This window comes from Maylandia zebra, linkage group LG8 (assembly GCF_041146795.1).
Source record: "Maylandia zebra isolate NMK-2024a linkage group LG8, Mzebra_GT3a, whole genome shotgun sequence".
NCBI classification, from domain to species: domain Eukaryota; kingdom Metazoa; phylum Chordata; class Actinopteri; order Cichliformes; family Cichlidae; genus Maylandia; species Maylandia zebra.
In genome coordinates this window covers 12,459,080-12,473,487 of record NC_135174.1, presented here as the reverse complement: position 1 = coordinate 12,473,487, position 14,408 = coordinate 12,459,080, and the positions used below count along the sequence as shown (strand labels likewise).

The following is a 14,408-nucleotide window of genomic DNA, read 5'->3' as shown; positions in this document are numbered from 1 at the left end:
GTCTGGGTGGTAGTAATACAGGCATGTAGGTAGCTTTTATATAAGCATAAGTATTAACCGTTTTTTTCTCCAAACGTTCACTTCTAACATACTCTATCAGCTATTCCACCATTTCTTGTATTCATGGATCACTGTCATATTACAGGCCATAACTGACTTTGTAAATGGGGTAATAGTGAGCGATAGTCATAGTCCAAAAATGTATGGTTATAACTCAAAGTGGAGTCAGATTAACAGCTCCTCTAGAACAAATGGTTCTCGCTAAGCTCTGGGCCCAGGTAGCTCTTCATAATGTTAAGACCTATTTAGCTAATTTGGCTTCACCTAAGAACGTGGACAGAGTCAAGAGTTTCTGTGTTTTTCCAATGAGCCAAGCAGGAACTGAGGGCGAGGTATTAAAAGATACGCCTGTCCCATTGTTGTAAACAGTCCACATGTGTAAATATGTACCTTCTCTTAATCAGAGCACTCCCACAGGATGACTGCTCTAGGGGTGCCACGTGGTCTGCAGCGACACATTCCCCAACCCTTCATTCTCCCCTCTGTGTGCTGCTTTTTGTTTCATCCTGTTAACATTGACAGTGTCTTAAAAACATCCTCTAGATGAAGTGAAGGTTAAAGCCAGAGTGCATATATTATGTTTAGAACGTAAATAAAATGCTCTGGGTGGCAGAGGGTTGTGCTGATGGAGGCTGACCAACAGCACAGTGTTTAACAGGAAGGTATTTTGTGGACTCTTTGGCTCCTGGTCCCAAACCCCCGGGGGGATCTAGGAAGCCACCTTGAGAACCACTGACTTTCAATTTTCTTTGCACAGAGTCCAGTAAAAACACAATTTATCTCACTGTACTAAAAGGAAGGTCAAGGTCACAGCAAAACAGCATCGGCGAACTCGGCATTAACCTTTAAGCCTGTATTTGGTGACAAAGGGGAGAAAGAAGAATCACAATTTTCTGTGGGACAGAAAAACCATCTGCAGGCAGTGTTGTAACTGAACTTCCAAGGTTTACATCTCCTGTGAGCAAACAAATGTATAACGATCGTTCCACATGCTGAATGCTGTTACTTTATCTATTAAAGTGTGCATTACATTAGAGCAGTGTGCGCTCACTGATTCGTCCTACAGCTGTGAGGGAGTAATTTGCTCAGTTGCTACAGACTTTTCTTTAGAGGCACTGTGACTTTTTTTGTTTGTTTTCTGTCCCACTTTTCTCATCCTACATAAAACATGTGAATTAGACCTCAGAGGACATGCATGCCCCCCCTCCCCGTCACAATTTCAGCAGCTTCTCCTTCATAAGCACTGTGACTTTCACCTCGCCGCTAAAGATCATTTCCTTCTTTCCTTCTTTTCAATTTACGTTCACACAATAAAGATGTTAATGCTCCTTTGTATTGCAAACACTTTATATTAGTTTAGTTGTGTGATACACACACACACACACACAGACGCACAGCAGTTCTCTTTCAGTTACATTCTGTAAGTATTGAGGAACACAAAAAACTAAATACCTCTCGGTCTGTAGTTCAGGCTGTGTTGCTCCTTGTTGTATCCGTAGTGACCTCCTTCATAAACCACAAAGAGAGTAAAAAGGGACCAGGATTAAAGAAATGAGAGAAAGATCCAGTCAGTAAAACATAGATGAGGGGAAAAAATGAAAAAGTGATTTGCCTTTTTCTCTTTCAAAATCACATTTTCAAGCCTTCTAGTCTTTAAATATGCATCGGTATGAGCCAGCCCGAGCCCCTGTATTGTGCAGCTTCCCTTTCTCTTTTTCATTCACACACACACAAACACACACACTCTTTCACCTACTCTATGCCCTGGTATAGCTTCTCTCTTCCCCTCCCTCTCTCCGTGTTGCACACACATTCATGCACTCCCTCTCCAGCATTGCATACTCTCTTTCTGTCTTACTTCAGCTGCTAGATTGATCTGCCTCTCCTCCATTCTCCTTCCTCTCTGTGTACCCACTCTTCACCATCTGTCAGTTGTTCTCACTCTCCCTCTCCCTCTCTTTTTTCATACCCAAGTGCTCTTCTGTTCAATTATCCCCAATTTTCTTCATTATTCTGCCTCATTCTTTCAGTTTTTCACGGTCCAACCACCTCTCTGGTGCTCCATAGCTCCTCTCCTATTATGTCAGCCAATTTATCAATCAGATACACTCACGTCACTGATTTCCACCTTTTATCTGTCCCACACACAATCTGGCCATGGGTTTGCACACTGCACAGCTCCCTTTGTCTCCTTGATGCTGAAAGGTCATAAAAAAATAGCAAAAAAATCTGTTTGTGTTTGGGAACTTTCCAGTGATAAATATAGCAGGCGTGCTGCCTTGTTTTAGCAGGTTTGCAACTATATGTGGAGCATTTACCAACCAGTCAAGCGCTGTGATAACCACTGGTGTTCGACTTTGAAGAATCTGTGAGGGCTGGTGCATCTTTGTGTTGTTTTCTCAGCTGTCTTGCCGTTTATCCTTTAGAGCCGTTTGGTGCTGGCACTTCCCTGATCCCAGTACAGTGGATGTGTTAGCCTTTTCTACAATCGGAATATTCAAAGAAAATTAAAAGTGGTTACCTTGAATTACCTAATAAACCTGAAATTCATTACTTTAACAGGTTAAGAAACTGCTAGTTTATGTTCACACAGTACTTCACTGTGATGGCTGCAGTTACAGCCCCACAGTGGTAATATCAGTGTTACAGTAGAGGCTTACACATAACGCTATTTAAGTTTCCCCTTTATCTTGATTAGGTAGGTCTGTGTCAGCTTTTGAGTAGAGGACTGTTACATTGCCCTCTTTTATGGGCACAAGATTTTGATTTTTATGTCAGATTTAACCAAGTTTGTTATGGAGTTAAATGTTAAATAAAAAAACTTTAACCTCTACCTGACTTTCCTTCACTGCTTGGTCCGTCACATTCACAGTGAAAAGGCTTTTATGTACTTCTTATTCTAAAATACAGAGATGGAAATGTCTTATTTGCTGTCATGACTGAAATTTAAAAACAAATCTTTTATGACATGTTTGAAAATGGCATCAACACCTACCTGATTATAAGAGATTGGGAAGACATGGTAACGCTTCTCCTGTGAATAATGCTGCCACTATCAAACAATCTTTACTTTAAATTTACTCAAAAAGGAAGAGTTGGTTAAATCCTACTAAACTTTTCATCTCTTTTCACCATCCATGCTCCAAAACCCTAAAAATTATAACAGCAGTTGTTTTTGTCATTACTGATATCGTTTTAATTTCTACATGGCTAATATTTGACTTTTGAAAAGACCAGCACTCTCGGAAATAATACTTTATAAAGGTAAAAAGATGGACTGTTATCAGTGTCCTTTAACAAGAAAACAAATAAGATAATGACACCTGCAAGAAAACAAAAAAAAAAAAAAACATGCCAAAGGTAGCAAACATGTGCCCACAATCAGCATCATTACACACTTCTACAAAAACACTATCAACACAACAGTACACAACAATATTAAAACCACTGGGATATGATGAATCAGAATCAGAATACGTTATTAATCCCAGAGGAAATTATGTGGTCACAGTCGTTCCAAGACAATAAGAAGATGTCGGTGTCGATTCTCAGTCATCCAGCTCATGGTAGGAGATTGGAAAGAAAATGACTGAACGTCTTGGAAATTATTGGAAAAATAAACAAAAACCCATGTTTTCACTAAAGTTATCAGACACTGGAAAATTCATTCTGTAACTAAATGAAAAGAGCAGCTTAACAGTTCTTCTTCATTCAAGTCTTTGTGGCTTTGTGTGCCGTACAAATCCAATATGCTTCAGTTTGTAGCAATAATGTTTTTCATTTACGGCCTCTTTTAAGAGCAGGTATCATGTCTATAATATAAATAAAGTGAATTACAATTACAATGGGCACAATTTAAACACAGAAAAATGCCATTTGGGAACCTAGATATGAAAGCTAAAGAAGTCTGGGAAGAATTATGGCAATCAGCCCTGATGAATGTATCTCCCGCTCTTAAAACCTTTGTTTGCAAAAAATGGGCAAATTCTTAAACAAGTCGGCAAATAAAATCTGAGTTTACTGACACATACTGTCTTTTAAACCCTTTAAATAAAGGGGAAAACATGAGTGTCTGTATTATGGATATAGTATTTGAATTTTGAAAACATCATGCATTTATTTACCTTTGTTAGTATTTAAAATTTCCTTGAATATATATATAAAAAAGGATGTTGCAGTCAGGAGAGAGACCCTGCCTGCCAGTCCAAGCCGAGGTCTGTGGGTACACAAAGGAAACCGTTAATGATCATTAATTATCTACAAGTCTGTCAGTGATCAAAGTTTCTTTGAAGTGAACGAAACATGCCGCAGTCTCATCGGCGGTGACACTGGGCTTTTAGGGAGGGACTGCTGTAAAAGAAAGAATTTTGATAATTGTTTTATAATCGTCATAACTAACATTAATCACCCAGCGCTAAGGCAGGTTAGGTCAGGTGTGGCCTGGCTTATTAGTTACAGAAATGTTGAATTCCTCCCTTTTCTGACGTCATAAAAGGTTGTCGGGGTAGGTTTTTCAGACATTTTTGGACAAGCTCACAAACTGAAGCGAAATCTAATTTTCCAGAGATGATAATTAAAAGTCTCCCAGTTCTGTTGATGGTGACATTGCGTGTAAATTTCCAAAGACCCCACCAGGCCACTAGTTTCTGGTGACGTCTGCTTGTTTGTGACACGCTCAAGGTGTGGTTGCGTCACTCTGCGTCCCACTGGGAATCGAGTCAGTATCCTTACATGGCACAGCATCTCCCATGACAGCTACATGTCACCTGCTGCAAGGGCAGGCTGCCAGCAGAGGAAAGGTAAACACTCAGAAGCAGAGCAGCAGCGGCTTCCAGTTGCTTCTGACATTAACCCACAGCCAGCCTGCACCCACATTTCCTGTGCATGACCTACCCACTGAAGCAAAAGATGACATGAACTCTTCACTCACTAAACAGCAAAAGTTGCAAGACTGCTGTCTTCACGAGGTAATAAAAAAAAGATAAATTAGGAAATGATATATTCCATGCTCTAATGTCAGATAAGTAACTTTATATAACAAGTATCTTTCAGTGAATAGCGTTTATGCTTTTGGAGTGTTTGAGTGAAAAGACTGTCCTGAGGCTTGCTTTATGGCAGCTTTTAGAGCCCATCAAAGAGACGGATGGAGGAAGCAAAGCTCGGCTGAAATACATTAATGTGCACAACAGTACCCTCTGCTAAGAGGAGATGGAGATGAATCCTGCCATATCCAGCCTCTTAAGGACAACATGACACCTGCATTGTTACCCCTGATAAGAGCTCTAGTCGTTGCTCTGCTTTAATGGTGCGCCACTCCATAGTGCATATTCACCACACTTTTCATCCTACCTTGATGCTTACACTGCTTTTGCCACCCAATGTCCTTTTTTGGGTCTTTTTTAATGAGAAACTAGCTTTCTTCCTGCTTTCTGTGTTAACCCTCTCAAGCAAGGAGAGAAAAGTGGGTCATGGGCAGATGGAGCGTACAGTAGTAAGAACATGCTGGGTAGATTTTTATTTATTTATTTTCCTGTGTGTTTTAGTGAATTCAGCTTTTTTTTGTAGACGTGGAATCAAAAAGGCAAAAAAAGAGAAAAGAGGAAGGATGAGAGACAAAATATTGATCTATGAATCTTAAGCTGTGAAGCACTTTGAATCGCTGGTTTGGTGTAAAAAAAAAAATTCAAGTCACAGTTTCTGTGTGAATGAACTGAAACGCTACAAACCCAACTGCATTCATGTTAGCCTAAGAATAAAAATCCCATTTTATGAGTTCTGCACTCACAAACTTAGACTGATTTGCATATTCACAGCCCTAAATGCAGTTATTCACTCTTAAAATTAAATAGTTTTTTATATATTTATTGGAGAAGTGCTTAGCATAAAGACATTCAGTAAAAACAGGCTCAGATCTGGCTTAAGGCCCCATTCATGTGTTATTCTCAAGGAAAACTGATGCAGTGCTGGGCTCTGGTGGCCAATTAAAGTAACTGAAATACTGCATACATTTCTTTAAGTTATCAGAATAATGTGAAAGAAACAGGCGAAAAGGAAAGCAGTAGAAACAAGTTGTCTTTTAAAAAAGGATTAGGCTTTCTATCTCTTCCGCTTTTTTAAATCTATTTCTAAATAGATTAAAAAAAAAAAAGAAAAACCTGTAAACTGTGTTTAAATTCTTGGAAACAAAAACAGAAGAGGAGAAACTGCACATTGTCAGTTTTTAAGGCAGACAAATCCACTTCTTATTTTGTTAGTTCTTTATTTCAGCTTTGCCTCCATAAGGGGAAGTTGTTTTGGTTGTTTTTTTTTAAACTAGCCCTGAGTTAGCTGTTACATTAGGCCATGGGTGATCTAACACGTAAAACCCACAGTGTCCTGATGTGACCTGCGCATATAAAGTCACCAACTGTCATGTAACTATTTGACCTGAAGATTATTTCCAGTTAAAGTTTTTAGTGCTACAATGCAGTTTTTAAACCTGAAATGGGGAACTCTAGGTTTGCGTTAACTTAGTGTGGTCACCATGACCTTTTTATTTCTTTTTGATTTGCATCATGTTGTGGTAGCAACAGCAGTACAGCTCATCTCACCGTGTTTCTGTTCTCAGTCTTTATAAGGGTTTGCAACAGTTTGAACTGGTGAGAAACTGCAACAGCTTCCCCTGAATTTCTCAGAACTGCTTCATGAAGACCAAATACTGAGCAGAAGGTCAGTTCTGAACACTTATACTGCAATGCTGGAAGAAACAAAACAAAAACTAAGAGGAAAAGCTCCTATTCTAAGAACTTTCATGAGGCAACCTCTTCAGAAATTGCAAAACACTGAATGCATCATATATCTTAATAGGCTGACAAGGCTACCAAAGTGTTGCTCAAGATAAACACAATGAGGTAGCAAATAAAGAAAAATAAGAGAAACAAGGGTAACATGTTTAGTGTGTGACTCTCCTTTGAAGATAGCTAAATTTAAATACAATTGAGGGAGGATAGAGTTAACCGATACACACTCTACTACTCATATAACTCAGGCCACTGGTAAACCACACCATAGCGCTTTTCTTTTACTCTACCAGACTCAAAGCACTTTATACAACTTGCCTCAATCACACGAGCACTTTTTTTTCTATATCTATGCAACAATCAGTATATCAAATTTTAACATGGAAAAATTGGAGCAGCCAGAGACTGAATCACCAAGCTCCTGAGCTACAGCCACCCGAGATGGTGGTGAGTGGTCAGAAGGCTCTCTGATGTGGACTGATAGAAGATGGGCTGTAAGTGATGAGGGAGGGGAGTGTGCAAATAATATGAGATGCCTGTGGTCCATGTGAGGTCAGCCAAGATGTGAACAGCAAGGAATTGTAAAGGTCTCTACTACTGCAGAGTGCTTAGTGTGCATTCATTTCTTGAAGTCCATTTTTTTTTGTGAAGAAACAAAGAACTCTCTTTGAGTCTGATTATGATATTTAAACAGAGATTCACTCAGGTTGTTAGTTGTTGATGAGATTGAGTTGTGTTGTTTCACATATCGGCTGGTTGAAAAATAAAAGCGCCGCACATTCTCTTAGGTCTGTTGCTCACTCTGCCCAGGAATTCCTGTATTTAGTTTGGAAGTCCAGAATCCTGCAGCTCAGTGTTGCTCACCAACTCATACAGTTGACTTGTACCAGACTGATCCCATTATGTGGTAGATTTAATTTAATTCACTCCAAAATAAATAAATAAATAAAATCCCCATAAATTGTAAGATGTAAATTGTAAATGTAAAGCAAAAGCCTCGGGTTTATTCTTCGGTCTGCACATCTTTGCTATTATTCCAGGAATTTCAAACAGAAGCCAGTAGTTTTCATCTCTGCCAAAAGGGGACTTTACCTCAGAATGACTCGCATCATCAGTCCAGTTATGATTATTAATCACAGAATTTAGACCTGAAAGCTCTTGCTGAGACATTATAGCTTTCCTTGCTTTATAACTTTATCTGTGACTCGTAATGAAATGAAGAGCTTCTCTATAGCAGTGCTCAAGTCACAGATTTGAAATCTTGATCGACTTTTTTTTCAATCTGGTTTTGGTATTTTGACTGTTTTTGCTTTTGCTTTCTACAGCTTGTCTCTTACCCTTTATACTGCACTTTATCACTAACGGTACTAACTACTAGACAAATACAGCATCCTATATGTTTAGTTGACACTTGGGTGCATCTGCTGCAAAACAAACACGACAGCAACAAAAACAGGAGGAACTTTTTTAAATTTGATATTTTCTACAAAGAACAATAACGTGCCACTGTACCTTTCACATGACAAAAAAACCTAATTTTTGTGATAAACCCACTTATTTTTGTGTTGTACTATAATTTAAACTACATTTTAAGAATTGTCTTATCTAGGAAAGTGAGCTCAGTTACTTATGTGATTCTTCTGTGAACAAAATCTGTAAAAAAAATTAATTCTGTACAAACAAAATATGAAATATGGAAAGGCCTTTATGAAAAGAAGAACTAACCAACTAAATAAATAAATAAAATGGCGCACTTGAGTGGTTTGTTTCAGGTGTTCTTCACCGTTATATGAGGTAAGCATGTATGTTCAATACCTTTAGTGTCCCCAGAGCCCTCTCCTGCATTATCACAGGAAAGCTTTCGGAGTGCTAAAACTTTCCCACCCTTCAAAGTTCCCAAGCTCCTCTCTTTTAGCTTACTGGAACAGTTTTATCACTTGTGTGAAGAAAACTGCCGCAATCATTCCCGTTTTTCTCTGTCCGTAGCATTATAGGACAAAATACTGCGGAGGAGGAAAACTGAGGAAAAATCTAAGTCAAAAGCTGAAGTATACTAAGATGATTAGATAGTTTTTAAAAAAAATAGTTTTCCTCCACTACTATTATGCATGGCCCTCCCTCAACTTCCTCAACATGACTCATTAAGGGAAGCAGCCAGTTAGTCACTTGTCACTCCTCCGTGACTGAGTTAAAGTGAAGCTTCTCTTGCCCGTCGTACCTTTGATCATGGCGAGTGGAAAGCATTTGCTGCTCATTGCAGGTAAGAAAGCCAGCTGAGACATGATGCAGGACTTTTGTTTTTGTTGTATGACGCGAACATAGCTGGGAATTATTTTTATAACTTTGCAATTGTAATTTCTTAAACTTGAGAAAAAAATTAAAAACTGTACTGCAGTTAGCATTTAAGTAACAGGAGTTATCTATTATTCATTATATAAAAAATATTTGACAGTTTCGCTGGAGTTATTTAATTTGAAGAAAAAAGCTTTGTGAGTTATGACAAATGATTTTATGAAGCAGTATGATGTTTATGAAGGAGTATTAGGACCACATTAAGAAAAAAGATATATTATTGATCATTTTGAGAAAAAAGTCAAGATGTATAGTTAAGAGTTGTTGTTTCTAGACAAAGTGCCACGACTGAGTATTAGGACCACATTAAGAAAAAAATGATTAAAGTCAAAAATCTAATTTGAGACAAAAGTTGCATTGTGGAAATTCCAGCGGCTTTATCAAGGAGAATTCTCCTCTTAATGAATCGGGTTTTATGTGTAACAAGAACAGATTTTATTTCTCTTTGCGCACATAAACACAGTCTGGTGATCGGTTTAAGGACGTCGAAAACATGGTGCAGAAAGCTGCGTGTGGTCAGACGGAAAACCACACAAACGTAGAAGAGTGAATTTGTACAAAATGAAATGACTGGTAATGGACAGATGCAAGGAAACAGGACTGATGGTTACACCATCACACAATAAAGATGTTGTCTCACATTAATTTGTTTCACTCATCTAAACAAGGCATTTTTCCACGATTCGACTTTTTCTCAAAATGATGAATAATATTATTTTTTCTTAACGTGTTGGATAAATGTAAAGTTAATCTTTCATACATATGCAGGCAGTTAAGCAGATATTTGACAAATATTATTTCCATCCATTCACTTGTCCAATTCAGGGTTACAGCGGCCTTTGCATACTCAGCTGTCAAATGGGAGAAAGGAGGGGGAGGGGCACTAAACAGGTCACCAGTCTATCAACTAAAATGTTATATTTACAACACCCAGTGTCTCATAATTACAGCTGAATTGAACAAATACTAATTTATACTTAATTTTAAAAATTCTTAATCCTAACCGCAGTAATTTTAGGTTACTCTGAGTCACAAATGTATTTTTTTTATTTAAAAAATAGTCCGTGAACCACTAAGTTACTTCATATTTGTTGAAATAATTCCACTGAACATGCTCTTGTATTCTCCTTTGTTTTAACAGTGCCAGTACCTGCTCAATGTCACACAGATAAAAATCTCATTTGATGGTAAATTTGTTCAAATTAAAAAGCACTTTTTTGCTCTTTTGTTACAGTGTTGCCACTCATGGTAAGATGTCAAAAACCACAAGGTAATCCATATTCACTTACTTCTAAAAATGTCACTTGTACACGCTGTACTGCATTTATTGCCCTTTATTATTTGCTCAGTATGCGCAACAGTGTATTTGTAGTTTTTCTCAGAAGGGCTACACAAATACTTGATTGCATTTCTTCTTTTTCTCTCGTTTTTTAGTTTTGATGGTACCTGCATTTAAAATGGCCTTCATTGGGGATACAGTTTACTTAAAATGCAATCCAAGTGCGAGCTCAGTGACATGGCACAAACCTAATGCTGAGACAATCGACGGACAAGACACTTTGAAAGTGGAAATTAAAAACTCAAACGACGGAGGCCCTTATTGGTGCGAGATCAGTAGGACAAAGAGTGACCCTGTTTCAGTCAATGTCATGGGTGAATTCACAATCAACACATATTAGAGCTCAAACTTCCACAGATCTAAAGGTAAATTCACAATTCACACATAATAATGAGATGATTTTCTTTATTTGTCCTGCAGAATCTGGTCTCAGCGCTTCACTCACCATTGAGACAGGCTATCAGAACATGTGGAAGGGAGGTGCAGTTATCCTGAAGCTTGAAAATAAGGATGGTCTGAAAGGGTGGAGGTGCTGGGTGTGCAGGGGTGGAGAAAGTCTAAAAATGGTTTCACTGAAATTGGAGGGCGTCAATAACAGTATGGTGTTTCAAACTGCTGACCTCAATGTCGATGAGACTATTTACTGGTGTACGGATAAGGATCGAACTCACAGAAGTAACCAAGTAATTCTCACCACCTCTGGTAAGCATATTTTTCATTACGTCTTCAGTTTTATTGAAATGAAGTTAATGGGAGTACAACGAGGAGACTCATGACTATTAGATTTATATATTTTCTGTTCCCACAGATCCATGGAAGCTTCCAAAACCACCTAAGACGGAGGGGAAGTTGGGGATGGTGTTGGGAATATTGTTGGTATTGGTGGGGATGTTGGTGGTGATAGTGGTGGTAGGTTTACGACGTAGGAGAAGAAGTGACGGAGGTGAGTAGCATTTTTTTTGTTTCTTTGGATTGTTTACTGTTTTTTAGGTATGGTAACAGTCACTGTATTCATACCACACTGCATGCCGTACTTTTCTCAGGGCGGATTTATGAGGATGTGGCACTGAGATCAAAAGAGCGAGGTGATGACAAGTATGAAACTCTGGAGAAGGCATCTGGGAGGGAGCGAGAGTACGACACCCTTGCAGGAGCATCAGGCGGAGAGCCGAAAGGTGGCGAATATGAACCACTGAAGAAAGGCGAAATGAAAGAGGGGGTATACCACACTTTAGGGGCGGAAGGGGCGGCGGGTGGAGAGGGTGGATACGAAGCACTGAAGAAAGGCGAAATGAAAGAGGGGGTATACCACACTTTAGGGGTGGAGGGTGCAGCAGGCGGAGAGGGTGGATACGAAGCACTGAAGAAAGGCGAAATAAAAGAGCAGGTATACCACACTTTAGGGGTGGAGGGTGCAGCAGGCGGAGAGGGTGGATATGAAGCAGTAGGGAAGAAGGATAAGCCCAGTGAGTCTGCAACAGCGGGCGAATGAATAAAAAAGGCGCTGCGCCACTGCAGGAGAAACAGGTTTAATGCTGCAAACCTAAACCATGCAGATGTGTTGATCTCGATCTCAAAGTTAAGATTCCTTGATTTGAATGAATGTTTAAGAAATCTGACAAACTCCAGGAGTCTTTCAGGCGTGAAAGTGTCAATACAGATTGACAATCAATAATAAGTAATGAAAATAAATCTGTGAGAGACTGTAGGGAACAGCTAGAGTGAGGTTTTTACAATAACAATTTTTTCAATGGCAGGGAGAAATGTTTCTAATATATTAATTAAATCAAATGATACAGAGTAAAATTTCAGCAAAATCCAAAAGAGCAGCAAACACTTTGTGACACCAAGTCAACAAACAAGCAACACATCCACACTTTACATTCAGTTTAATGTCTACAAATAGTCTGCTTTATTAACTGATCATGTCCTTCAGCTTTGATGCTACAAGCTAATATTTGCAGTGCTCACTAGCGTTTCTGCTTACATCATTGCACATTATTCATTCATCTAGTTTAGGCATTATCACATGATTTAGATTTCTCCATCATATTTTTACTGTACTGTATAATGAGCATTTCTGAAAGCTGTGTTTTTCTTTGTGATATATACAAAAATATAAATAAATTAGCTCATCAGCAATGGGATAAATATTTTGCACTGTGAGATTCCTTTTAGCACTTAAGCCACTTTCTTAATTGATACTATGTAATATTTTGACAGGTCAATTTCAGATAAACTGTTTTACAAAAATGGTATCATCATTTTTTGAGTATGGAAGCTACAGCCTGAGAGTACAGGCAACAGTGAGTCAAGCTCCACGGTCAGTTTTTAATTTTTTTTAAACTATTCCTCGTACAAAAATGAATCATCTTCACACCATTATTTGTCTTTTTAAAGTCATGCTGATTATAACGGATCAGCTTGTTGTCATGTTGCTGAATTTCTATTTTGAAGGCAACACGATTGAAGTACTTTGTGTTTCTCGTCTTTTATCGGTTTCCACCATTTAGTATAAATCAGTTAATCACAAATTTATGCTTAGTGTAAACGAACCCTTGCTTAGCGTCCTATATTCAACCATTTAATATCAATAACATTTTTCTCTCAATAAAATCACACATACAACGCAGATGTATTGTGGCTAAATGTATTGCAACCAGTAAATTGAGATGCTATTTGACCGGTTTTATTGACATTGTTTTATTTCTTTTTCTCTTCTGAAATGCTGGAATGAGACATTAAGATTTTTTTTTTTTTTCATTTTGAGTCGTGTTAAAAGGAAAAAAAGTTTTGCCTTTACGGGATTTTTTTTTTGTTTTGGAAACGTTTTGCATTTGCTTTCAGGGTTTTTTGTTGTTGTTTTTGTACATACGGTAGATTATTTAATATTCTGTGCTGAAAGACTGTACACGATTCAAGATTCAAAGATTTAAAGCGTTTATTGTCATGTGTGTAAAGAAAAAGCATTTCTCTGTACAATGAAATTCTTTCTCTGCTGTCCACACGCAGATGCTGGTTAATATGTACAAATAGCTAAAAAACAAATAGCAGGAATAAAGGCTTGAGATAATATTATTACTACAAAGATGTTTTGTGTCATTTTTTATTCATTTATGTCCTGCAGTGTCTCCTGTGCTACAGTATGAGGCTGCTAGTCTAAGTGTCACAGTCCTGGGTCTGTGACCCAGTGTTTTGTGTATTTTTATTGTAATTTTTAGTTTCTAGTATTTAATATAAGTTTAGTTCAGTGCCTCTGAGTTTTTTCTATGGATTTCCTGTTTTACTTTGAAGGTCTGTGTCTTATGTTGATGTTTCTAGTTTTGTGTCCCATCAGTTAATTTGTATCAGCTGTGTCCCCCATCTGGTCTCATTCCCTTGTGTTCTTCTTGTATTTATTGTCTGTATTTTCATATGTTCAGCGTTGCGTCGTACCACCGTATCTGCCTCTGTGTTCTGTTCCCGTGTTATTTCAGTTTTAGTACTCTGCTAGCAATAAAGCTGAGGTTCTGTTAAGTTAACTTCTGCCTCCATGACTTCTGCACTTTGCTTCTTTTCCTGACTACCTGCACACAGACCATGACACTAAGGCTGGGAGGAATATAATTCATAGCTTTGAAACTTTGAGGTTTTAAAATAAAAGCACAATATGTAAAATAGCCTTATGTAATTATCTAACATGTTCAGCTTTAGTCATGGTGTTTATGTGATTGTGTTTAAGTGATAAGGATGAACACACCCATCTGTGATAAATTACAGCTGTTACAGTTTCTCAGCTGAACAGTTAGTGTTTTCAGTTTTAACACAGGACCGAAACTACTTTTTATCTGTGTCTTCACATGGAATATGAAAAATGCATTTGTTTAAAGATGGCAAAA

General features: G+C 38.1%; 2 protein-coding genes across 2 annotated transcripts in view; one reads left to right on the top strand and one right to left on the bottom strand.

Annotated features, from left to right (window-relative positions):
* Positions 1–1,770, bottom strand: part of LOC101482638 (SH3 and multiple ankyrin repeat domains protein 1) — a 44,940-nt gene extending 43,170 nt beyond the window's left edge. The window contains exon 1 of the mRNA XM_076887858.1: positions 1,513–1,770. The gene's annotated coding sequence lies outside the window, so the exon portion shown is untranslated. The remainder of the gene's footprint in view (positions 1–1,512) is intronic.
* Positions 1,771–9,010: 7,240 nt separating this feature from the next.
* Positions 9,011–14,051, top strand: LOC101482353 (uncharacterized). The gene is made up of 6 exons (XM_004562437.5): positions 9,011–9,099; positions 10,426–10,461; positions 10,626–10,844; positions 10,951–11,232; positions 11,339–11,473; positions 11,574–14,051. Exons 1-6 carry the CDS (start codon positions 9,066–9,068, stop codon positions 12,020–12,022), a joined length of 1,155 nt encoding a protein of 384 aa, XP_004562494.2. The 5' UTR covers positions 9,011–9,065; the 3' UTR covers positions 12,023–14,051.
* Positions 14,052–14,408: the final 357 nt, after the last annotated feature.

Bases quoted from the DNA above. Each gene is read 5' to 3' on its own strand.
- LOC101482353 (XM_004562437.5), top strand. From the start codon at position 9,066: ATGGCGAGTGGAAAGCATTTGCTGCTCATTGCAG. The intron at 10,845-10,950 runs GTGAATTCACAA...TTTGTCCTGCAG, and splicing joins TGTTTCAGTCAATGTCATGG to AATCTGGTCTCAGCGCTTCA. The intron at 11,474-11,573 runs GTGAGTAGCATT...TACTTTTCTCAG, and splicing joins TAGGAGAAGAAGTGACGGAG to GGCGGATTTATGAGGATGTG.